The 25,703-nt window shown below is 44.3% G+C and overlaps 1 protein-coding gene across 13 annotated transcripts in view; it reads left to right on the forward strand.

Moving 5' to 3' along the window:
* UNC79 (unc-79 subunit of NALCN channel complex) overlaps positions 1-25,703 on the forward strand; it is a 259,172-nt gene that overhangs the window by 36,668 nt on the left and 196,801 nt on the right. For all 13 annotated transcript variants that reach the window (XR_015061602.1, XM_085894924.1, XM_085894914.1 and 10 more), the window contains 3 exons: positions 4,892-5,063; positions 5,376-5,606; positions 14,854-15,044. Coding sequence is in view for 12 of the 13 variants with exons in the window: in XM_085894924.1 (XP_085751050.1) it covers positions 4,892-5,063; positions 5,376-5,606; positions 14,854-15,044 (594 nt within the window). In the remaining variant the exon portion in view is untranslated. The remainder of the gene's footprint in view (positions 1-4,891; positions 5,064-5,375; positions 5,607-14,853; positions 15,045-25,703) is intronic.

Here is a 25,703-nt window from a genome sequence, read left to right on the forward strand (position 1 = left end):
GACAAAACTGGTACTCCCACCGTGCCTGACGAATCTGAGGTCCCCGGTTGAATTGATGGAACCTCCCTCCCATGTACAGTTACCCCAGTCAAAATTAACACACCGGATGTACAGATTGATTGTAATTTGGAGGCAGCCGTGCCTGTGATATCTAATCAAGTCACTGCTGAAGAACAGCTGGGTATTGCCGCAGATAGTATGGGGGGATACGAGTCTGACGGGACATCTTCTTCTGTCTCTGTTTCAAGTGATGCGGGTAGCGATACTTCTTCTCTAAAGCTTGAAGACGCTTCTTCAATTTCCCCAGATACTATTCACACCTTCTTGCACAAAAGTTTTCGAAAAAAGAATGTCAAAATTAAAGACAATTTTCCAGTTCCAGAAGACTTTATTCAAATGACCCGAATAATGATTTCCAGACCTGATCGATACAATCTTACCGACCCTCAACGTCATCGTTTGAGGAAATTTTTAAGTCGTTCTCGGAACGAACTCAAAAATAATGGTTGATGCTGTTCTACCTGATGACCTCTGTCCTTTCCCCTCTTCATACCTTCGATGAAAATATCCATTGCAAGCTTAAATATCAATGGTGGTCGTAATTCTCTCCGCAAAGTGCAAGTTAAACAACTAATCGAGTGCAACAAGTTTGATATCTTATTACTACAAGAAACTCATTCCACTGACTCTTCTTCAGCTGAATGGGAATTATTTCTAAAAGGGCATTGGTTCTTTAGCAGTCTTTCAAGTCCGATTGCCGGGATAGCCATCTACTTTCAGCAAACTCTTCCTTTAACTTTAGTCTCCTTCAAAGAAATTGTAAAAGGACATTTAGCTTCCCTGACCTTTTCCATTCGTCAGCAGCTTTTCACCATTGTCAATCTATATGCTCTGAGCACAAATCCTGAAAGATCTTCTTTTTTTGATTGTCTTAAATCATTTCCTGCTAATATCCCCCCTGGCCACTTTCTATGTCTCTATGTACACTAAACCCCCCTCTTGATAGGAATGGTGCTGAGCCACATGCAGCCAGTACGAGAGCTCTTGCTCGCTCCATTTCAAAATTCAAGTTGACTGACATTTGGCGACTGCAACATCCGACGCAACAACAATTTACTTGGTGTCGCTGTTCTAACAATCGAGTGTCTTCAGGTCGACTTGATAAATTCTACGTTTCTAATCATTTTCTTAACCTTGTCTTCAACACTTCAATTCTCCCATCTGGGTTCTCTGATCACCATGTTGTTGTTATGCGGTTTCAATTGCCACTAGTTAAGAGGGGGAGCCCTTATTCGAAGTTTAACACAGCACTTCTTCAAAATGATTTATTTGTTACTTCCTTTAAAACCTTTTGGGCACACTACATCACGAACGATCAGTTCTCTTGTCAACGTCAGTGGTGGGACAATACCAAAGTTCAAATTGGAGTTTTCTGTCAAAACTTCTCACGACACAGTACTCTGAATCGTGACATTGACATAGAATTAGTGAAGACACAAATTCTAAACTTGCAAAATACAGTGTCCTCCTCTAATGACAATAGACAGCAGCAAATGTTGCACGAAAAGAAAGCTCTTCTGAACGAGTTATTGGTCGAGAAGGCAAAAGGTGCACTCCTTCGAATGAGAATGATTCACCTACAGCAACTAAACACTCCCAGCAGTTTCTTCTTCAAGTTGGAAACAACTTCCAAAAATCAGAAACAAATATTATCCTTGCTTTCTGCTGATGGAAAGACGCTGATTGATCCGAGTGATATTAAACTCACTGTTAAAAATTATTTTTCAAACCTCTATTCTGCCAAGCACGCTTCGTTAAACCACACGCATCATTTTACTACTTCTTTACCTGCACTTACTGAAACACAGAAATTGACTGTTGAAGGTGAAATTACCTTAGATGAACTTACAAGTGTTGTAAAAACCTTGACCACCAGCAAAGCACCTGGGTTAGACGGGTTGCCAGTAGAATTCTACAGCACCTTCTGGGATCTGCTGGGACCATGTCTATTAACAGTCTTTCAAGAAAGCATACAAGCTGGTGAACTTCCTTTGAGCTGCAGACGTGCTATCCTCTCACTAATCCCCAACAGAGGTGACCTTCAACTTGTTGAGAACTGGCGCCCAATCTCTCTACTTTCTGCTGATTATAAAATCTTGTCCAAATTACTTGCCAATCGTTTAAAAGTTATAATAGGACACATTGTAACTCCTGACCAGTCCTATTGCATTCCTGGTCGATCAATATTTAACAATATATTTTCTGTTCGCGATTTGATTTCGATTTGCCATTGTCAGAACGTCAATGCTGGGCTGATTTTTCTCGATCAAGAAAAAACTTTCGATAACGTTGACCATTCATATTTATTTTAAGTTTTAAAAGGGTTTGGGTTTGGATCTTTCTTTATTTCCTGCATTAAGTTGCTGTATCACAATAATTCCAGTCTACTAAACATTAATAACAGTTTGTGTTCACCTTTTCCAGTTCAGCGAGGAATTAGACAAGGTTGCCCTCTTTCTGGGTACCTGTACTCACTTTTCATTGAACCCTTGCTCATTCATTTACGCCACAAGCTCTCTGGTTTTTCAGTGGTACCTTCAGTTAAGGTTCTTGCATATGCTGATGATCTGTGTGTAATTATCAATACTCAATCTGACATTGCTGCTCTTACAAATGCTCTACAAAATTTTAATTTTCCCAAAGTCTCTCTCAAAGTCTCTCTGTTAACTGGAAAAAGAGTAGAGCGTTGTGCCTTGGTCCTTCAGAGTTATTTATCCCACCTCCGCTGCCTAATGCCTTGCAGTGGAGGCATGATGGTGTTAAACATCTGGGTGTTTTTCTCGGGAACGTGACCTTCTCTTTAAAAAATTGGGACCAGATGGTGGATCAAATCTTTCACACCCTTAATTGCTGGAAAAGTTTATCCAGCTTACTATCTTACAGAGGCAGAGTGCTAATAATCAATAATTTAGCTGCTTCCAAACTCTGGCATCGGATGATTGCCTTACAACCCCCCAAATCACTAATCCTGAATTTGCAACGAATCCTTGTTAACTTTTTCTGGAATGGTATGCACCGGCTCCGAGCAGATCTTCTGAGTGTCCCGCTAGAAAAAGGCGGTCAAGGACTCGTGGACATTACCAGCAAAATACTGTCCTTTCGACTGACTACCTTGCGTCAACTTCTATACAAGGAGGTCCTGTCCTGGCGGCCGCTGGCTTCCTGTTTGCTCCTGCAAGCTGGCAAGCTCAAGTGTGGACTTGAACTTGTTCTACTTGATCTGCAGCGAGTTGACACCTCCTTACTGCCCTCCTTCTATCAAAGTCTCCTAAATGCCAGTCAATGCCTCCTTCCAGTACGAAACAAGGATTCGTATAAATTTAGTAATTTCATGCGTGAACCTGTTTTTTACAACAGCCTCTTTCACCATGACTTTCAAAGCAGGTCCCTCATTCAATCCTTCATTGAATCTGGCTTCTTCCTTGTGGAAGACTTTGTCAATCACACATATTCTGAATGGCAGACTCCGAACCAGATATTGGAAGCTTGCAATGTTAAATCAACACGAATAATTGGACTAATTCTACGTTCAATTGTTAAAGTTTTCAATCTTTTTAATTTGTCGTGGCCTCCATCACGTGATGTTCAAGGTGGAAGTACAACACAACCTGACTTCCCTGATTTCGTTTTTTCTAACTCTCCTTCCATCAAGCCTCTACAAACATGTACAAAGACTGCCATGTATGTGCAATGTCTCAATGTTATTACCTCTGCCAACCCCAATAATGCACTGACTACCCACTGGAAAGAGCTTCTGCCCGCAGGGGTTCCATCATCTCCCACCTGGTCTTCCATGTACACATCACCTGTATCTAAACGTGCCGGAGACATACAGTGGAGACTCGCACATTATTCCTTGACTTCAAACGTATTCCTCAAAAGATTGAACCTTGTTTCATCCGATGAATGTCCTTTTTGCCATCAATCCGAGGATGTTTTCCATGCTTATGTTGGTTGTCAAAGGTTGATCCCACTGTTTAAACTCTTGAAACTTTTTTCCCAAAGATTAGGCTTTTGCTTTTCATTCCATTATTTTATTTTCTGCATACCGGTATCTAACAACAATGTCGGAATTTAAGTTGCTAATTTCCTGCTCGCTGAAGCGAAACTCGCAATATACATCACTCGCAAGAAGATGATTTCTGGTGTTAATTCACAGGAATGCAGTGCTCCGCTTGCCTTTAAAGGCTCTGTGTGTGTGCCCATCTCAAAATGGAATTCCTGTTTTATCGAGAGAGTTCGCGAATTAATGGCTTCATTGACAAATGGTGTAAAATTGAAGTATTGTGCAGAGTGGAAGGAGAAAATTTATTCTTATTGTATTAATTTAACATCCGAAGTCATTCCTGTTCCTGATTCATGTTTTGATTGAATCTGCACAATGCTGCATCACTTGTTTCTTTTGTACATTTTATAATAAAAGGACATAAAAGTCAAGTCTCGCTCTGTCTCTGTCTCTGTCTCTGTCTCTGTCTCTGTCTCTGTCTCTGTCTCTGTCTCTGTCTCTGTCTCTGTCTCTGTCTCTGTCTCTGTCTCTCTCTCTCTCTCTCTCTCCTTCACTCTGTCTCTCCTTCACTCTCTCTCTCTCTCTCTCTCTCTCTCTCTCTCTCTCTCTCTCTCTCTCTCTCTCTCTCTCTCTCTCTCTCTCTCTCTCTCTCTCACACACACACACACACACACACACACACACACACACACACACACACACACACACACACACACACACACACACACACACACACACACACACACACACACACACACTGCTCCTTTTAAAATATAAGAGGAAGGTGTCCACTCAACAAGTCATTTCCACATTATCCCCCTACAGCTTGTTGAAGGAAGTGGAATATCATGCAGAACAGCGTGAGTATGCACTCAACCACCGACGGAAAGCAGCCAGGGCAGCATCGAATCTCTCACCTGAACATGCTGAACCAGAGAGCAGCGATGATGTCATGCAGGACCAGCGTCTCCTCAGCCAGTTTGCCATCTGGCTATTGGTAATCCGTTTTTGGTCACAGAACCTGAGCAGTTGTTCCAATAATCTGGTTGGTTAGCAAATTTTTTGCTGAAACATCTGTAAACTCTTGTGTACATGCCGAAAGTAATGATAATCCTGACTCCATAAATTGTGAAACGTTTCAGTAATGTCTATGCTCGATAGTTTACAGTTTTTGTTCAAAAGAAGTGCAAATTCAATGCCCACAATATATCGTGGGAGTTCTGAGTGGCTGTCATTTTGCTGCTGAGGATGTCAATGTTTATGGTTATTAAACGCAGTTCCTGGGTCTTTTTATTTTCTTATGTTGCAGTTGAGCCTCTGCACCCCCAATGAAAACACACCGACAGAGACCTTGGCGCGTCTCGTAAGCATGGTCTTCCAATGGTTCCACTCCACAGCGTACATGCTTGATGATGATGTTGGCAGCATCGTGGAAAAGCTTAAGCCTCAATTTGTCACCAAATGGCTTAAAAGTGTCTGTGATGCTCGTTTTGACGTCATGGTCATGTGCCTGCTTCCAAAGCCAATGGAGTTTGCACGGGTCAGTCAAAGTCCTGTTTAATCTGCCGTTCATTCACAAATTAAATTTATTAATTAATATCACGCCATTGTTCATGTGTTGCAGGAGCCTAATATTACAGCTATTGTGCCAACGTCACTCAGTGGTTATCGACTGTATGATTTATTCATGTACATTGTGGTTATACATTTATGGTTGTAGTTAGTGATGTAAAATATGGTTATGGTTTTAGACAGTATCTTGTGAATGTATTGCAGTGTATATTAAACTTACATAAAGGATTGTATTTATTTTGCTATTAATCACTTCCAATCCATGTTCCTTAAATGAGCCTTTGATCAATTAAATAATAAAACAACTAATATTTCCTTCTACCACAAATACATTTTATTTTAAATGCATTTTACATTTCTGTCTATTTATTGTTGTATCAATATAAAGGGTGTATGTCATAACCCACATGGATGCCTTTTTGGAGATATGTGGATTTAAAGGTTTGCAAAGGTCATTCAATCAAAGATTATGTAGAGGTTTTGTGATTATTATTATTATTATTATTAATATTAGAATAATTATTATTATTGAGCCTCCCCGATAGGATAAGGGAAGGCTTATTGACATTGTCAGGTTTGTTTCTACAATTAGCACCTCCAAATTTTAATGGTACCGCAGAGTTTCTTAGAACCCGAAGAGTAGTAAACCTCCATTTAAAAATTTTTTTCCTGCACTCCTAATTTCCGAGCTGTATTTCAGAAATTTCCGGCTGGGAAATTACGAATGAAATTTTGCATCAATAATGTGAATTTAAAAGTAAGCGAGGTTGCCCTAAAATTTTTTGACCTTGACCTAATTTTATGATCATGACCTAATTATAGATATTTTAACAATTTTCATCATAACTTGACTCAGGTTTGTCCAAACAGAATGAAATTGCCCTCAAGATAACCTGGAGCAAGGCCAATTTATGCCTAATTTACCTCACACCCCTCCAGGTTACAGGTCTAGGTCTTACACCCTGAGGAGTGGTGAACCACCATTTCGGTTTTTCTCCCTTTCTTTTTCTGACAATGTCTGAGGACTTTCAGAATGAAATTTTGCATCAGCAATGGGAATAAAAGTATGTGGGTTGATTTTTTTTTGACCTTGACCTAATTTGAAGGTCATGACCCAATTAGACAATTTAACATTTTTCACCATAACTCAACAAAGGTTTCTCCGATCAGAACGAAATTACCCATTTCATATGGCCTAGGGCAAGGCGAATATATGCTTCATTTACATCATAACCCTCTGGGTTAAAGATCAAGGTGAAATGGTAGTCTGAAAAAAATTAGTTTTTTGTCATTGCTCAATTTTGACAATGCGGAATCTCAAAGACCGCTGGGCCTTCCAAGATGTTCTTGCATCATAATAGTGCACCTGCATTAAATTTGTATACCTGGTATTTGTTTTGTGTCCTTGACCTACTTTTTTGGATTGTGGCCGAGTAAAAAAAACAAACACCTTTTTGATCACAACTTGAAAAATCTTCCTCCAATTTTCATGCTGTTGAGTTATATGGATAGTTTCTAGATGGGGACACAATTTCTTAATTTATACTCTATCCATAAATGTTGAAGGTCAAGGTCATATGGTGGTCTAAAAAAATATAGCCATCATTGGATTGTGGGCCAAGGGTAAGTCACAGTGTGATCGCCAAGTGTAAGCCTCCCTCAGGGAGGAGGGAGGAGGAGGCTTACCCTTGGCGATCGCTTTGTAATCACATATATCCGGTTATTAAAATATACGTATATGTATATATGTTTTTTTGCATACAAAGTCAATGAATTGTGGAAGAGCTAGAACACAGAAGAGGTCAGGAAGCAACAGAACAATAGGAACAATAGAAAGAGGGAAAAACTGACTGAGAGAAGGGGAAATTGCCAACAGCAAGGCCAAGGGACAAAATAGACTGAGACAGACTAACAAGGGATGCTGATAAGAATGAGGGGTAGGGGAAGATGCAACTGTGTCTGTGGACGTCCTCCTGCAGTTGGGTTACCTTTTTCTCAGAGGTTGGTGGCAGGATTTGCACTCCAGCCACCATAAAACACGTCGTTCCGCAAAACACATAAGAAATGCAAATAAAACTGAAAATCCACTCTGTGGCAGTACTTTTTGTGCAGTCGTCCTTCACATGGCAACTCGCTGGATGACGGGATTCGGGCAAAGACTTCTGGACCCACATTCTTTCACAGGAAAAGCATGGAGTAACCTTCCTGGGTTGGATTGTAGTGATATGTGTCGAGGTGGTGCTGAGGTGTCATCCACCTGATGGAGGTCTCTTCGGGTTAACCTGAGGCGGTCCCTTCAGGTGGGTGCCTGTAATGTGCTATACCTAAGAGAGGATGATCACCTGTCTCTGCTATCATCTGAGCTCCAGCGTTTGAACATTGCTATTGCAGCACTCTCTGAGGTTCAGAGATATGATAGTAGTGACAATATGGAGGGTAGTTACTCCTACTACCCATCTGGTTGCTCTGATGGTTACTATGCCCGAGGAGTTACTTTAGCTGTATCTAATAAGCTGACTCCCATGATAATTGAGGTAACACTGGTCAATGAGCCTATTATGAGACTGATGATTCGTCACTCCTTGGGTGTCATTACCCTGGTCTCTGTATGTGCTCCGACTGAAGTGAGTGATGTCACTGTGAAGAAGATATTCTTTGCCGTGTTTGAGTCTGTGGTTGATCAGTGCCCCAGCTGAGATACCCTTCCAGTGTTGAGGGATTTGAATGCATCAACTGACACTGGCAGGGATGGTTATGAGACGTGTGTTGGTCCCCATAGGTCTGGAACAGTGAACCAGAATAGCACTAAGTTCCTTGACTTTGCCAGAAGTTATGGACTTAGGGTGACTGGTTCATGCTTTCAGCACCCACAGCCTCATCGCTGGACTTGGTGTTCCAGCACTGGCGGCGTGGCAAAGGAGATTGACCATGTGCTCGTCTATAGTCGCTGGAGGATAATCCAGAACTGCAGCATCTATCAGAGTGCTCAGTTATTCAATACCGACCACAGGCTTGTTGTAACAACTCAGAAGTTGCAGATTAATTCCAGGAGAATGGTACCATCCCAAACTAAGCTGGATGTTGGCAAGCTCGAGGATGAGAGGGTAGCTCAGGTGTTTGCGTACAGGTTGAGAGGGGATTTGGGGGGTCTGGGTGTTTTTGGGAATCCTGAAGAGTTTCGGAGTGCCTTCAGCACTACCTTCCTTGATGCTGCCGGTGGATGTCATGGCATCCACTGTCAGGCGAAGAAGAAATTTATGTCCCAAGGGACACTGAATACCATTGACCAGAGTCGCAGGGCTAGGCTTAATGGCAGAGCTGAGCTGTTCATGGAGTTGATGTGTAAAACCGAACATGCACTGAGGGGGGTCTAGGAGACCTATGTGCAAGCAATCTTGGCCTACCGACTGGCAGGGTCTTCAATCAGCCATCAAACTTCTAGACTCCCATTACTATCTCTCTGACATCAACTCATCCTGGGAATTTTTACAAAGAAATTTGCTCTCTCTCATGCACAGATTTATCCCATCTCATCTTCAGTTGTCCTACCCTTCCTCCCATCCATGGTACACTGAAGCTTCTGGTGAGGCAGTTGTCCTGAAACAAATTGCCTTCACCTTATGGAAGGCAAATCCTACTGAAGGCAATCTCAGTTCTTTCCACAATGCACAGAACAAGTGTGTGTCTCAGGAGAGCCAGGAAACAGCATTTTTCCAATCTCAAGTCTGAACTCCCAAACCTGTCTCCCTCCTACAAATCCTGGTGACATCAGGTTAAGACTGTTTTTTGGTGCATGTTCCCCCTCCATCCCTTCCCTTACCCCAAATGGCTGCACATAACAGCTGACACTGCACGTGAAAAGTCTGAATGCCTAAACTCCGTGTTTGATTCTATATCTTGTGTCCCAAACCCATCACTTTCTGTTCCCACCTTACACAGTTGCACCCAGCCATTCTGCATCCTTTTCTCCTAACAAGGTGGAGTGCTTGCTGTCAAACTTCGACTCAGATTCTGCAACCGGTACAAATGGCGTCAGCCCTCGTATCCTAAAAAACCTGCTCTGCTGCTCTTGCTCAACCTCTCTCTGATCTATTCACCCTCATTTACTCAAGGTCATCTTCCATCTGCTTAGAAATCAGCAAACATTACTGCTCTGGATAAAAAAGGTGCAAAAACTGATCCATGCAACTACAGACCAATCAGTCTGCTCCCAATCATCAGGAAGGTTATGGAATCATCTGTCGCTTCTGACATTAAATCCTTCCTCTTCTCTTCTGCTTTCCCAACAATGGATGGAGGTCCTAAATGCCAAACTTGAGATCAAAGCCATCTCCCTAGACATATTGTGAGCTTTCAATATGGTCTGGCATCCCGCACTGCTCAACAAACTCTCTTCTTATGGTGTCCAACGCAATCTCCACTCATGGCTCGTGGACTTCCTCTCCTGTCGCAGTCAACACGTGGCTCTTAATGGCCTCTTCCTGTCCAGGCCAGAGTTCCTCAAGGCAGTGTTCTGGGCCCTGTGCTTTTTCTGGTTTTCATCAATGATCTCTCTGACTCTCTGGAAAATCCTCTTCATCTCTTTTCTGATGACTCCACTCTCTACCGTACCATTTCTCATCCTCCTGATTGGCAAGCAGCAGCCTCCTCTCTCTCTCTCTCTCTCTCTCTCTCTCTCTCTCTCTCTCTCTCTCTCTCTCTCTCTCTCTCTCTCTCTCCCCTCTCTCTCTCCCCCTCTCTCTCTCTCCTCTCTCTCTCTCCCCCCTGCATATCTGGATAAAACCACAAGCTGGTCAAACACTTGGGACATGTCTTTCAGTCCTGACAAATATCACACTCTCCCTGTGTCTCTCTGAAAGGACCTTTTGCAACCCCCCCCCCCCCCCCACAATCTGCTTTCTCGACAATTCCCTTGAAGTCCTTTCATTCAAGCTTTTGGGCCTCGCTATCTGCCATGACCTTTATTGGGAAAGCCACATCTCTAAGCTGGTCTCCAAAGCCAGTCGCCGACTGGGCATCCTCCATCGTGCAAAGTCCTTCCTTGGCACACCTGAGCTTCTTTCCACGTACAAAGCTTTCATCTTCAGCCTGATGGGGTTCTGCTCTCCCTTCTGGGCTGGTGCTCCTGCCTCACACCCAGCTCGGCTTCACACTGTGTTAACCAAGGCTTTTTGTATGATTGGTATCTCCCATGATGAAGCTGAGTCTTTGGGTCTCTCAATCTCTCACCAGAGGCAGGTCTTCTATCATCTCCTCTCCGGCCTTGCTCCCCCCCCCAACTCTGTCTATACTTTGCCCCCCTCCCCTATATTTCCCAGGGTGCTCAAAGTCTACCAAAAAACCCTTTCTGGTGAAACTATGAAAATCAAGAATTACTGCTCATCTTTACTCTTTAATTCCTCTTTTTTCCCGCTGCTGGAACAAACTCCCACACATTTTTCAATCCCACTCCTCCCTCCAGGTATTCAAAACAGCTGTTCACCACCATCTCATGTCTTCTCCAATCCAAAATCTTGATCTTTTCTACCCCGTTAATCTACCCCAAGCCCACCTCCTTCACTATCCCTGTTTTCCTTCCTAAAAGTTCCTGTAGTACCATCTTGTTTACCCCGTGTACCATCAATCATCCCTCTCCCTTCCACAGATCTCCTGTTGCCTCTGTTCCCCACTGTTTTGTGCTTCCCTCCCCCACCCCTCTTGTTTCCTGTGTGGTCCTTGACCTGTGGTCAAGTGATTCTCGTCCTGCTTACACACGAATTCATGCATTGTGTTCCTCTAGGCCCATATCTTGGTGTACTGCAGTTAATGTGGAACATGGTGGGCTCTTGACAGGAGTGTCTGAAGTGAAGTCCTGCTGGGCCTTTGAGCGGCTGTACCCGGCTGACCCACCAGCTGTTGAGTTGGATGTCAGGGGTGTAACTATCCCTATTGCTGACCCACCATTCATCTATGAACCACCTTCATTTGGGGAAACTCAGGCTGTGGTGAACCAGCTGAAATGGTGTAAAGCTCCTGGTATCTGTGGCATCCATGCTGAACTTCTCAAGGCTGGTGGAAATGCTGTGCTCATGTAGTTGCATGCAGTTCTGTGCTCTATCTCGAGCACAGGCATCATCCCAACTGACTGGAAGAGGGGCCTTGTTGTCTCTCTCTGGAAAGGGAAGGATGATCACCAAGACTGCAACAACTACCGAGGGGTGATGCTGCTCTCAGTGCCGGGCAAGGTCTTTGCTCGGATAATTCTTGATAGGGTTTGCCACCATCTGCTTGAGCACCAGCACCCAGATCAGTCGGGCTTTACACCAAAGAGGTCAACGATTGACCGTATTCATGCTCTTCGTGTCCTCATCCAATGCAGTTGAGTGTTTTGCCAAGGGCTGTTCACAGCCTTTGTTGATCTCCACAAAGCATTCAATTCAGTGCTTCACGATGCCCTCTGGAAGATTCTCAGTCTTCTGGTTTTGATTTTGATTTTAACCAATCAAAACCACCAAGACAAATCAACTAATCAAAACCACCAAAACGAATCAATCTGATTTCTGAACTATACTTCGGTTCTGAGAGTGCTGTGAGGTGTGGTAGTTCCATATCCGACTTATTTCCAGTTGTTGCTGCAGTTTGTCAGGGGTGTGTTCTGCCCCCATGCTTTTCAGTTCTTATGTAGACAGGATTCTCGGGAGGATGTCGGAGAGATCAAGCTGCGGTGCATCATTTGAGAACGTCAAGATATTGGACCTTTATTTCTCAGATAATACAGCCATCTTTGCAGAGATGCTGGATATCCTTATGGGGCCTCGGGTTGCTGAATGAGGAGTCGGAGCCGCTGTGATTATGGGTTTCCTGGGTCAAAACTAAGAGCCAGGCTTTCAATGACATCTTGGATGCTGCTATTTTGTGTGTACCTGTTTGTGTTGAGGATGTTGAGGTCACGGAAAGATTCACTGAACTTGGCAGTGATATTCAAGTCTTCGTATTTTGTAAGCCAGAGGTCAATAGATGTCTTGGTCAGGTCTGGGGAGTCATGGATTCACTGGATCATGGGATGTGATGCGTACCTATGCAGGAGGATAAAAGTCCAAGTCCTGAAGTTCTTGGTGTTTCCAGTCTTGCTCTGTGGACGTGAGACTTGCACTCTGAGCAAGGATCTGAGATGGAGACTTAACTCCTTCAGTACCAGTTCTCTTCAGAAAATCCTTGGCTATCATTGGTCAGACTTTGTGTCCATTGATCGTTTGCTGAGAGAAACTCAGATGAGATTTGTTACCTGCATCAGCTGTGGCTGTATGGACATGTGGCTCGTTTTCCTGACACTGATCTTGCTAAACCAGATTCTCTCAGTGAGGGAGTCTCCTGAGTGGAGGAGGCCAATGGGCCGACCATGTGCCAAGTGGTTGCAGCAGGTTGATCGGCATCTCAAGCAGATAGGGATGGGCCAGGCATGTGCCTGGGGGATGGCCAGATGGAGGCCCCTGGAGTAACGGCGGAAAGTGGACGCTGCGATACGTTGCGCTGGCGCATTCTCCCATACCTGACTTGATCTGAAATGCAAGGGGTCGACAATATGGATACAGGAACAAACTCTCAGGAAGGGAAAACTGGGAAAAAATTGGGGAGGGGCGTGGGTGGTGAGGAAGGGGAGAGGTGGTTAATGGGGATAGATAAGTTCGTGGTTTTGCATGGGCAATTATCTGAAGAGGTGAGGAAAATCTCGAGGGAAGAATGAGATCGAAGAGAATGTTGTAGTTGGTTCCACAGGGTGGGGGGGGGGGGGAAGCTTCAGGAATGAATGAATGGAGCTCAACGGGGATTGTTAATTTGGGGAGTTTCACCAGAAGGAGGTTGATAGTGGACTGTGTGAGTTCTGTGGAAATGTGAGCATGGGGGTGGGGAGGAGGAGATTGAGGAGATTGGGTGGGGAGGAGGAGGAGATCCGACTCTGTGCAGAGTGTTGGTGCTGCCTAAGCAGTCTCCTTGGCTATTGGGCACAAACCTAGATGGGTCGCCACTCCGACGCAGTATACCAGCAAGCTGGCATGCATTTTGCTGACCTCGGAAGGATGACAGGCTGAGTTAACCCCACCTGCTATTAATTCAACAGCTAAGCGGGATTTGAACTCAGGACCCTTGGATCCCAAGCCTGCCACCCTCACCATTAAGCCAACACCAAGCCTGCCTGACAATGAAACAAAATTGAAAATCATTCCAAACTAGAATGTCACTCAGTAGTGCACATACCTCTGCCAGGCTGAACGGTTTACGTTTTGTTCCCAACTGATAGTACACAATATCGACAGTACTGATAGGCCGGATTTGGATCCAGACCTGAAATATAATGCAATCGGCTTGTTTTTGTCACCTCCCAAACTCATCCACCTTGTTTTGTAATAACTCTTTCATTCATGAAAATAAATAGCACCAACAAACGCACAAACATCTTAATTAAGGGTGGTGTTTTGACAAATTTTAAAGTTGGAGTACTGAACCCTATTTTCCACATTACCCATTAAGGTTGTGCATTGCGGATTTACTGTTCACAGTGACTTTCAAGAACGTAACCCCCCATACTCTCCCCGAACGGCAAGACCCTCCTGTATACATCGGAACACTGCGTGGGGTATCATGTTTTATGAGCTCTCTCGTTATAAAGGCTTTATCTTCCTCTTCTCGCAAAATCCTTGGTGTTAGTGCATCCACACTGAGGGTACAAGCCTCTCTTCAATACTGTCTCGACTTTGATCAAACATCCTGAAAAAAACAAAAAACATTAATCTTCTATATAATAAGAACGTAACGATTTTATCATCCTTGACAAAAGAACTAAAAAGAGCCTTCAAAAAATACTGATCCCCCACCTTGTGGCATCAAACCCAGATTAGACAACTCATATGTGAGCGTACTACCTCTCTACCATCCCGTCAGAATCTCTACTACCCTAACTCAGCACAGGTCGAGGAGAAAATTTGTGAATTAATTAATATCTTACTCCAAAATATAATACCACCTCTTGTCCATCTTACACTTAACATTTGTGGCTCAATAATGTAGTACTGTACTTACATTCTGAATGAAATTCCCAAAATAAAAATTATACACTAATAATACTCATTTGACTGTAACGATATCCATGAACATCACAATTTTCATTGCAATTTAAAGTGAAATATGTCATAACCTTGTCTTGTCTTTTGATAATTGTCACCGTGGATGTCGTGCAGGTGGGTGGCTATTGGGAGAGGTCCTGCAGCACAGTGAGCCAGCTCAAAGAAGGTCTGAACAGAATCTTATCACTGATCCCTTACAATGTCATAAGCCTGGCTGTGTGGGAGTGCATCATGCCCGAGTGGCTTGAAGCTCTGCGCACTGATGTGCCTGAAAATCATATCAAGGAATTCCGAGAAGTCTTAAGGTCAGAGCTCGAATGAACACTCCAGCACATGTTAAATCGGATTTTTAAAGTCACCCTTTACATGTTGTAGGTCATGATGAATAGTTGGGATTTTGCCATGCATTCAATTAAGTGTAATTGAATTGAAAAAGTAAGGAACAAATGATGTAGCTGGATCCTGACAAGTCTAGTCTGAGTTTTAATCTCGAGGTTTTTCCGTATGATTCCAAGTCTTTGTATCCTTAATAATTCATACAACATAATATTTAAAGTCAGATCATTATCATATTGCATGTGTCTTTGTTTAACTCCTTTGAATATAGTTCACATTATTTGGCCTATTTGCCAGTACCTGCCTGTCTTATTTGATTTTGCATTACCCTGAACTCAAAATATAAATTATCCACACTTTCAAAGATTCAATATATATATATATATATATATATATATATATATATATATATATATATATATATATATATATATATATATATATATTTATATATATATATATATATATATATATATATATATATATATATATATATATATATATATATATATATATATATATATCACATGTTCTGACTGGTAATTGCAGAAATATTATAACTGTGCGAACAGTAGAGTTGCAAAATGACTAAAGAATGAGAGCAAAAGAAAAGACAAATTTCAAAGTAAACTTCAGACGTTGTCGACCAAGCAGATGCCAAAGCTGAAAAGAAAGTTTTGGTTAATGGCTCAACTCGCTATTTCCATTTAAGTCTAGCATTTGGGTGAAATGTAAAGCTAAGCCTTTGTCTTCACAATACCCCTTTAGCACAATACCCTTCTTGACAGAATAAGGGAGGAGTTTGATTCTAAAACGTTATAAACACCAATTCGATGTTTTGTGAGTTGCCGGCAGCTTAACTATGTTAGATGGTTGTAGGTGCACATAATAACGACAATTTTTTTCAAAACGCTACAATACACGCCATGTAGTTCCCACATTGAACAAGAAAAAGAGCAATCAGCAATCAATAAAATTGTGTGTACTTACATGTACTTGCGTTTATAACTGCTGGCAGTGATGATCAGGCAGCAAGATGTCCCGCTTTGATCAGACACCTGACCCTGATCCATGACGTTTTTTAAAAATTATTATTCAATTTAATTCAGAATGGGATTAAAATAAATTCAATTCAAATCAAATGGAAAACCAAATAGGTACAGTCCTGCATTGGAGTCATCAGAAGGAACCCGGACAAGCAAAAAGCAAAGATGAAGTCATCAGGAGGAACCTGGATATGATTCACATTTCAGCTGATACCCCTCTTCCCTCAAACCCATTCAGGAACAGCCAAGTGAGCCTTATTTAAAAAAAAAAATAGAAAAATCAAAAATAACCCAGATCAAAAAATTAAATTATTCTGGCTGCCAGACCATGCATCTGATCAAGTTGAAATTTAAAATGTTTATTCCGCATCACTAATAGATCAAATTTTTAAAGTTTCTTGTCGATTGATTAAGCGGCTCCAGAGAAAACATGATTTAATATTTTTCTTCAATCCAGTATGGCTGCCAAACCATGTGACCTATCAATTATTCCTCTCCAAAGTTGTACACCCAAGGCTTGTGGAACATTTGTGTGATGTTTCCCCTCAATTTGTCCAGCTCTTCTGAAGAAGAAGAATTTTGTAGGTTTTAGGATAAATCTAATATGGCTGCCAAACCATGTGACCTATGACATCATGTGTGTGAACCTTTTGTTCCTCATGGATAGGCGATCATATGGGTAAAGTTTCCCTCAACCTGTTCAGTTACTTCAGAGAAGATTTTTGAAGGTTATTTTTTCTTCAACAATATGTCTGCCAAATTACGTGACTGATGACGTCAGCAAGTTTTTTTTTTTCTGTGGACCATTTTATCCTGAGATGACCCTCCAAAATTTTCATACTGATCAGATGTAGCATTCTACATCTGCAATTATGATGTCATAAAAAACACACTTATTCCGTATGAGGAGTACTTTGCATCTGCCAAGTTTCAATTATTTCCATGGTGCAGTTTCAGAGATACAGAGGTCCAAATTTTTTCCATTTTTTCCAACATGGCTGCCACAACACGTGACCTATGATGTCATAATTATCATTAAAACATTCTACACGAGTAGTCACACCTATGGTGAAAATTTTGTCTCAATCTGATAAGTGGTTGCGGAGAAAAACACGAAATTTCTGTGTGGACAAACAAACAAATAAACAAGAAGACAACCTCGTGCAGAGTACGATGCTTGCAAAATCCATAAAACAAATTTGACCTCAAAAATAATTAGTGGTTGAATTCATTGATCAAATATGCAAATCTTCTTCAAATTTCAAGTCAATCGGATGAAAATTGAGGATTTCAGAAACTTGACAAAATTGTTGACCTTTGGCCTATGTTGACTTTTTGACCTTTTGACCTCAAAAACAATAGACTTATTGCTTTTGTCAAACTCTACCATGTGGTGAAGTTTCGTGAAGATCGGTTTGAAATTGTTACCTGTCGGCGATAAACAGACAGACAGACAGACAGACAAGCCTGTAGGCGGCGATGGGTCACCGTGCATGGAAACTATAAGATATAGAGCAAAATTGATGTCATATAGCGGATAGGGAATCACCTTAAGATTATGCTTATCAAATCTCATCGAGTTCCATCTCCTGATAACTACTCGGTATCAATTTGAATGAAAAGTACCGAAAATGCGGTTTTAAATTGGAAATCCCCAAAGTTCAAGGGGGTGCTGTGGGTGAACAAAGATCTAAATCAAAAATCCGGCTTGTTCGTTTGTGCACAATGTATTCCAGATGATTAGTGTGAATTTTCATGACCATCTGACTATAACCCCCCATTTGGCGCGAAGGCACCTCCAGCTCTCGCATATTATCGATTTTTGCACTAATTGACCTTTGACCCCAGATCTAAGCAAAATCGGTCAATATGTCCTGAGGCAAAGTTGTAGTACTCATTGAGTACTATGAACCTGCAAAGTTTCATTCATATCGATGCACTCACCTGGTCGCTAGGGGGCCTTCAATTTTCGCCAATTTCCGCGCATACCCTAATTGTAGGGGGCGCTGCGGGTAAAGTATTCCATATATCACAAAAACCGGAATATATTTGAGAGAGCATCACCTGTAGATCATTCGTGCCAAATTTCATAACCATACGTGGGATAATGGCTTTCGGAATTGATTTCGCGTGAACGGTACCGATTTTGAAGGTTTTTCGGTTGTTGCTAGGGAACCAAAGCATCCCAAGCAACCATCACAATTTCCAAAGCACTAGGTCATAAGATGTACCTACCAACCGAGTTTGGTCAAAATTGGCCCACGTTTACTACCAATTATGCTGATGACAAATGAACAAACATCCAAACAAACATCCAAACAAACATACAGAATTACTGACAATAAGGGTCACCTATTTCGGCAACCCAACAGACACACAGAATATCAAAATCGACTAAACAATATACTTGAAAAATCTTCGATTTTGCAAGTAACAAACAAACAAATGGACTCAAATACAATATCCTCTCTGGCGAGGGTAAAAATTGGGTTTGTTTCAAAAGGCAGAATTCAACATTCTCAGTGTCTGACAACATAGTAGAATTCAAAACTCTCATTTTGGAATCCAAAATCTTCATATTAACATATCTTTGGCAACAACAGCAAATGATGCTGACATTGCTCCAAGGCTAAGGTTTGGGGTGGTCCATTAGTCCTCCTATATGTATGTACACCTGGTTCATAATGCTTGGAACCCATCAAGAGGATACAATTGTGGCACTTGACATCAAAGCTGCATTTGATAGAGGATGGCACAAGGGATTGATGGCCAAGCTCGATGCTAATGGAATTGCAGGACAGCTGTTGCAGTGGTTATCCAGCTACTTGACAGGCAGACTTATCCAGGTAGTGGCCAATTACGAAACATTAAAGTTAACTTCAATAAATGCATCTGTACTTCAAGGATCAATTATTATTGGGCTCACCTTGTTTTTAGTCCACGTTATCGATCTGTGTGACAACCTGTGTAATCATCCCTGCCTTGATGCCGATGATAGTGCCATCTACTGCCTGTTTGATGAAGAGAATGCCATCATTTCTCTGAGGGAGGACTTGCAGAAGATCTATTAGTGGAGGCAGAAATGCAATGGCCAATTCGCTACTGGGAAATGCAAGGTAATTTCTCTCAGTAGATGACTACCTGGCGATCAGCCTCTGGAGCTCTTTATGGGTGGTAAGCCCCTCGAGCGAGTACATGAGCTGGACATACTTGGAGTCAGTTTCTCCCAGTGCATGGGCTTCCAGTCTCACTTGAACTCTATTGCCGTGAGAGCTGGACAAAGAATGAGTGTCCTTCATAGTATTGCTCCATATTTGGATCTACCTGGCTGGGCATGAGCGTACAAAGCCAATGTCCAGAGCACAATGGAGGATGCTCCTCTCACCTGGATGTCTGAAAGAACCATGCATCTTAAGAAACTGGATAATGTGCAATGTCGTGCAGGCTCCCCACAGGAATTGAATATCAACCCCCTACCACACAGGGGGTCTATAGCATGTCTGTGTCTAATGTACAGACTACACAAAGAGGAAGTTCCAGCACTTCTGAAGTCCATGCTACTTCCATCATGGACTCCAATAAAGTCCACCAGAGCAAGTGCCTCCTTTTGGAAGCTATGCTGTGCAGGGTCATAATGGCAAGATGGAGAGTGGTCACTGGTCACTTGCTCAGCATGATCGTTCTTATGTTCCCGCAATAATACCTGTGTGGAACAGCCTACCAGATGCCACTGTTGGTCACCCAACACCACCCGAGGCGAAGGATTTCTGCTCCAGAACACACAATATCTTAAAGCCTAATATACTTATTACTTGTCATACTAAATAATATTGTTGGTTCCGATTTTTCGTTTTCACTTTGATATTTTGTTTTCATGGTATAAGTGGGTACTGCTTTTGTTGTCAGTGCTTGTTCGTAAACAAAAATGACTGCACTGTGAACATAACCTGCAACAAAAAATGTATATATTTTACCTCCTCCGTCCACTCAACTCCCTCAACGTTGGTCATGTCCCACATGTCTATGTAGTGAAAGTTGGGTCTGAGAATAAAAACAATCATTACCCCCATTGGTTCAGACTACATTATCTAATCTGCCTCATTAACCTTGTGACGTGTCTGTCCCATGTTCACATATGAATGAATAAGATTTGTGGGGATTCCGAACACGGGGGTTGCCTTTATATCTGCTAGCCTCAGTTACTCATCCACTGTCGTGTGTGTGTGTGTGTGTGTGTGTGTGTGTGTGTGTGTGTGTGTGTGTGTGTGTGTGTGTGTGTGTCCCTCTCTCTGCCTCCCTCCCACTCTGTTGGAATAAACCTTAGCAAGGCAAGTGAATCTCTCAGTGACCTCAATATCCTCAACACAACCAGGACCAGCCAAGATAGCAGCATCCGAGATGTCATCGAAAGCCTGGATCTCAGTTTTGACCAAGGAAACCTATAATCCCAGCAGCTCCGACTTTAAATTCAGTGCCTCGAGGGCCCCCATAAGGATATCCAGCATCTCCACAAAGATACCGCATCATTTGCAAAATCGAGGACCGATATCGTGACATTATCAAACGATGCAGCGCAGCTTGAACTCTCCGACATCCTCCCCAGAATTCAGTCCATAAAAGTGTTCAAAAGTGTTGGGGCCAGAACACACCCCTGACAAAATCCAGCAACAACTGGAAATAAGTTGGACATGGAACTACCACACCTCACAGCACTCTCAGGACCAGAATCTTCTTCTTCTTCTCCTTTCGGCTGCTCCCGTTAGGGGTCGCCACAGCGGATCATCCGATCCGCATTGTGATTTGGCACATGTTTTACGCCGGATGCCCTTCCTGACGCAACCCTGGTCGCCACTCTCAGGACCAGAATATAGTTGAGAAATCGAATTCATCAGTTTTGGTGCCATCCAACGAAGACCGAGATTCCTTCAGATGGTAACCCGATTTACTGAATCGATCACTGTGTATATCAACATAGGTTTTTTTTGTATACCTTGTCGAGGCTCGTATGAGAGCTAACACACAACGTACATCAAGGGGGCATGAGACAGGAGGGGAGGGAGTGGGAAGGACAAACCAGTGGGGAACAGACACATTAGTAGATCTGTGGAAGCGAGAGGGATGGGACGGGGAACATGGGGAATAGAAGATGGACATTACAGGGACTTTCAGGAAGGAAAGCAGGGAATTTGAAGGAGGTGGGCTTGGGTGGATTATTGGGGGAAGAAAAGATCAAGGATTTGGATGGGGAATGATAAGAGGTGGTGGTGAACAGCTGTTTTGAATGCCTGGAGGGAAGAATGGGAATGAATAGAGTGAGGGAGTTTATTCCAAAGGTGGGAAAAAAGAGGAATGAAAGAGTGAAGGTGAGCAGTGATTTGTGATTTTGGTAGTTTTACCAGAAGGGGGTTGTTGGCAGACCTTGAGCGCTCTGTAGAAATGTGGTGGGGACAAATCGCAGAGAGAACAGGGAGGGTGGCAAGGCTGGAGAGGAGACGGTAGAAGACAGAAAGACCACCGACCAACCTGCGGTGATTGAGTGAGAGGCCCAAAGACTCAGCTTCATTGCGGGAGATGCCAATGATCCGAAATGCCTTGGTTTCTACAGCGTGAAGCCGAGAAAGGTGGGAGGCAGGAGCACCAGCCCAGAGGGGAGAGCAGTACTCCATCAGGCTGCGGACAAAAGCTTTGTAAGTGGTCAGAAGCTCAGGTGGGCAGAGGAAGGACTTTGCACGATGGAGGATTCCCAGTCGGCGATTGGCTTTGGAGGCGAGGTTTGAGATGTGGCTTTCCCAGGAAAGTTCATGGCAGTTAGTGAGACGCAGAAGCTTGAACGAAAGGACTTCTTCCAGAGGATTGTTGAGAAAGTGGATGGGGCGGGGTTTCTAAACGGTCCTTTCCGAAACACAGTGAGAGTGTGAGATTTGTCCGGATTGAAAGACATGTTCCACGTGTTGGACCAGTTTGTGATTTTATCCAGATCTGCAGTGAGCGAAGAAGCTGCTGCTTGCCGTTCTGAGGGATGACCGATGGTAAAACAGAGGGTGGAGTCATCAGCAAAGAGATATAGAGGATTTTTCAGAGAGTCGGAGAGATCCTTGATGAAAACCAGAAAAAGAACGGGCCAGAACGCTACCTTGAGGAACTCCAGTCTGGACAGGAAGAGGGGATGAAAGAACTCCATTTAGGGCCACACGTTGACTGCGACAGGAGAGGAAGTCTGTGAGCCATGAGTGGAGATGGCCTTGGATACCATGGGAAGAGAGTTTGGTGAGCAGGGCAGGGTGCCAGACTGTGTCAAAAACACGTGATATGTCCAGGGATACGGCACGGATTTCCTGTCTGGCATTGAGTGTGGTGTATGAGCGGAGCATGTATTGTATGGGCGGAGCCCCGAGTCACGGATGGTGGTGGTCATGTGGTTGTGGCTTCATATGTCCTGACTCGCCCACGAGGGACTTGTAGCACCAGTAGCACCAGTTAGCAGCATGTGGTATCATTAGCAGTGTCTTGTCAGGTCAGGTTTGATCTGTGACCTGCTACAGGTACCATGTAAACCTGTACTAACCTGTTCCATGGTCGGGTTGTCGGCGACTAAACCATCTCCCCCACCAGGTTTTCTAGTGAGGAGGGTGTTTGGATATGGACACCCAGCAGGATTAAAAACAAAACCTCTCAAAGGGCGGAGGAGCTCCTTGTGAGCCAACGGCCATCCATATCTAGTGCCCAACTGTGTCTGCGGACGTCCTCCTGCAGTTGGGTCACTTCTTATTAGGAGGTGGGTGGCAGGATTTGCACTCCGGCCACCGTAAAACCCTTCATTCTGCAAAACGTAAAAACGCAAAAAAATCTGAAAACCCACTCCGTGGGAGTACCTCCTGTGCAGCTTCCCTTCGCAGGGCAGCTCACCGGATGACGGGATTGGGGCAAAGCCTTCGGGACCCCCAATCTTTGATAGGAGGGAAACCACGGGGTAACATCCCTGGGTCAGATTGCGGGAGAGTGTGTCGGAGTGGTGCTGAGGTGTCGTCCACCAGACGGTGGTCTCCTTGGGTTAACCTGAGGCGGTCCCTTCGGGTGGGTGCCTGGAATGTCCTATCCCTAAGAGAGGATGATCACCTGTCTCTGTTATCATCTGAGCTCAAGCGTTTGGACATCGGTATTGCAGCTCTCTCTGAGGTTCGGAGACCGGATTGCGGCGAGATAATGGTGGGTGGTTACACCTTCTATTGGTCTGGTCGCTCTGATGGTTACCATACCCAAGGAGTTGCTGTAGCTGTGTCCAATAAGCTGACCCCAATGATAATTGAGGTAACACCGGTCAACGAGCGTATTATGAGATTAAGGATTCATCACTCCTTAGGTGTCATTTCCCTGGTCTCTGTTTATGCTCCGACTGAGGCGAGTGATCTCACCGTGAAGGATGCAATCTACGCCACACTCGAGTCTGTGGTTGATCAGTGCCCCAGACGAGATACACTTCTAGTCTTGGGGGATTTCAATGCATCGACTGGAACCGATAGGGACGGTTATGAGGTGTGTGTTGGTCCCCATGGGTCAGGAACTATGAACCAGAATAGCACTAAGTTCCTTGACTTTGCAAGAAGTCATGGACTTAGGGTGGCTGGTTCATGGTTTCAGCGCCCACAAGCTCATCGCTGGACTTGGTATTCCAACGCTGGCGGTGTGGCAAAGGAGATTGACCATGTCCTCATTGACGGTCGTTGGAGGATGATCCAGAACTGCAGGGTCTACCGGAGTGCTCAGTTCCTCAATACTGACCACAGGCTTGTTGTAGCAACTCTAAAGCTGCACCTTAAATCCTGGAGAATGGTACCATCCCAGCCGAGGCTGGATGTTGCCAAGCTCAGGGATGAGAGTAGCTGAGGAGTTTGCGAACAGGCTGAGTGGACACTTGGGGGGACTGGGTGCTTTGGGGGGTCCTGAAGAGTTGTGGAGCGCCTTCAAGACCACCGTCCTTGATGTTGCCGGTGGATGCCTTGGAGCTCACTGCAGGGCAAAGAAGAATTTTGTCTCTCAAGGGACACTGGATACCATTGACCAGAGTCGCAGGGCCAGGCTGAATGGCAGAGCTGAGCTGTTCAGGGAGCTGAGGCGTAAAACTGTACGTGCACTGAGGGTGGACAAGGAGGCCTATGTGCGAGGAATCTGTGAGGGGGTAGAGCATCACCTGTGGACAGGTGATTCTCGTCCCGCTTACAGGGGAATTCGCGCATTACGTTCATCCAAGCCCATCCCTCGGAGCACTACAGTTCGAGCAGAGAGTGGTAGGCTCTTGACAGAGGAGTCTGAAGTGAAGGCCCGCTGGGCCGGTGACTTTGAGCGGTTGTACCAAGCTGATCCCCCAGCTGTCGAGTTGGACGTCAAGGGTGTTACAATCCCTGTTGCTGACCCTCGAATCAACTGTGGTCCACCTTCACTTGTGGAAACACGGGCTGCGGTGAACCAGTTGAAACGGGGCAAAGCTCCAGGGATCTGTGGCATCCATGCCGAACTTCTCAAGGCTGGTGGAAATGCTGCACTCGTGTCGTTGCATGCAGTTTTGTGCTCTGCCTGGAGCTTGCGGTGCGTCATTTGGGAATGTCAAGATCTCGGACCTTGACTTTGCAGATGATGCAGTCATCTTTGCGGAGACTTTAGACATCCTCTTGGGGGCCCTCGAGGTGCTGAATGAGGATTACGGGTTTCTTGGGTCAAAACTAAGATCCAGGCTTTCGGTGACATCTTGGATGCTGCTGTCCTGTCTGTGTCTGTTTGTGGTGAGGATGTTGAGGTCGTGGAGAGATTCACTTACCTTGGCAGTGATATTCATGTCTCTGCTGGCTGCGAGTCAGAGGTCAATAGACGTCTGGGTCGAGCCTGGGGAGTCATGGATTCACTGGATCATGGGGTGTGGCGCTGCCGGTACCTGTGCGGCAGGACGAAAGTCCGAGTCTTCAGGTCCTTGGTACTTCCAGTCTTGCTCTATGGGTGCGAGACTTGGACTCTGACCAAGGATCTGAGATGGAGACTTAATTCCTTTGGTACCAGGTCTCTTCGGAGAATCCTTGGCTATTGCTGGTCGGATTTTGTGTCCAACGAGCGGTTGCTGAGAGAGACTCGGATGAGATTTGTTACCTGCATAGTCCGTGAGCGTCAGTTGCGGCTGTATGGACATGTGGCTCGTTTTCCTGACTCTGATCCTGCTCACCAGATTCTCTCAGCGAGGGAGTCTCATGAGTGGAGGAGGCCAGTGGGTCGACCACATGCCTCATGGTTGCAACAGGTTGACCATCATCTCAAGGAGATGGAGATGGGCCTGGCATCTGCCTGGGGGATGGCCAGATGGAGGCCCCTGGAATACCGGCGGATAGTGGACGCAGCGACGTGCTGTTCTGGCACATGCTCCCATACCTGACCTGACCTGTCTTGTAGGTCGTGTGCCTGGAGAGTCCATCGAGTGCGTAATAAAGCGGAGTTACGGGCATCCTACGCCCACCCTCTCGCTCGAGGCAATAAACCAGAGTTGTGTTACCCTCCGGCTCATGTCTGCCTGTTCGGACCTCTGCCACGACACTACATTGA

Source organism: Eptatretus burgeri, chromosome 9 (assembly GCF_056783735.1).
Source record: "Eptatretus burgeri isolate ZD-2024b chromosome 9, Ebu_testis_v1, whole genome shotgun sequence".
Classification (NCBI taxonomy): domain Eukaryota; kingdom Metazoa; phylum Chordata; class Myxini; order Myxiniformes; family Myxinidae; genus Eptatretus; species Eptatretus burgeri.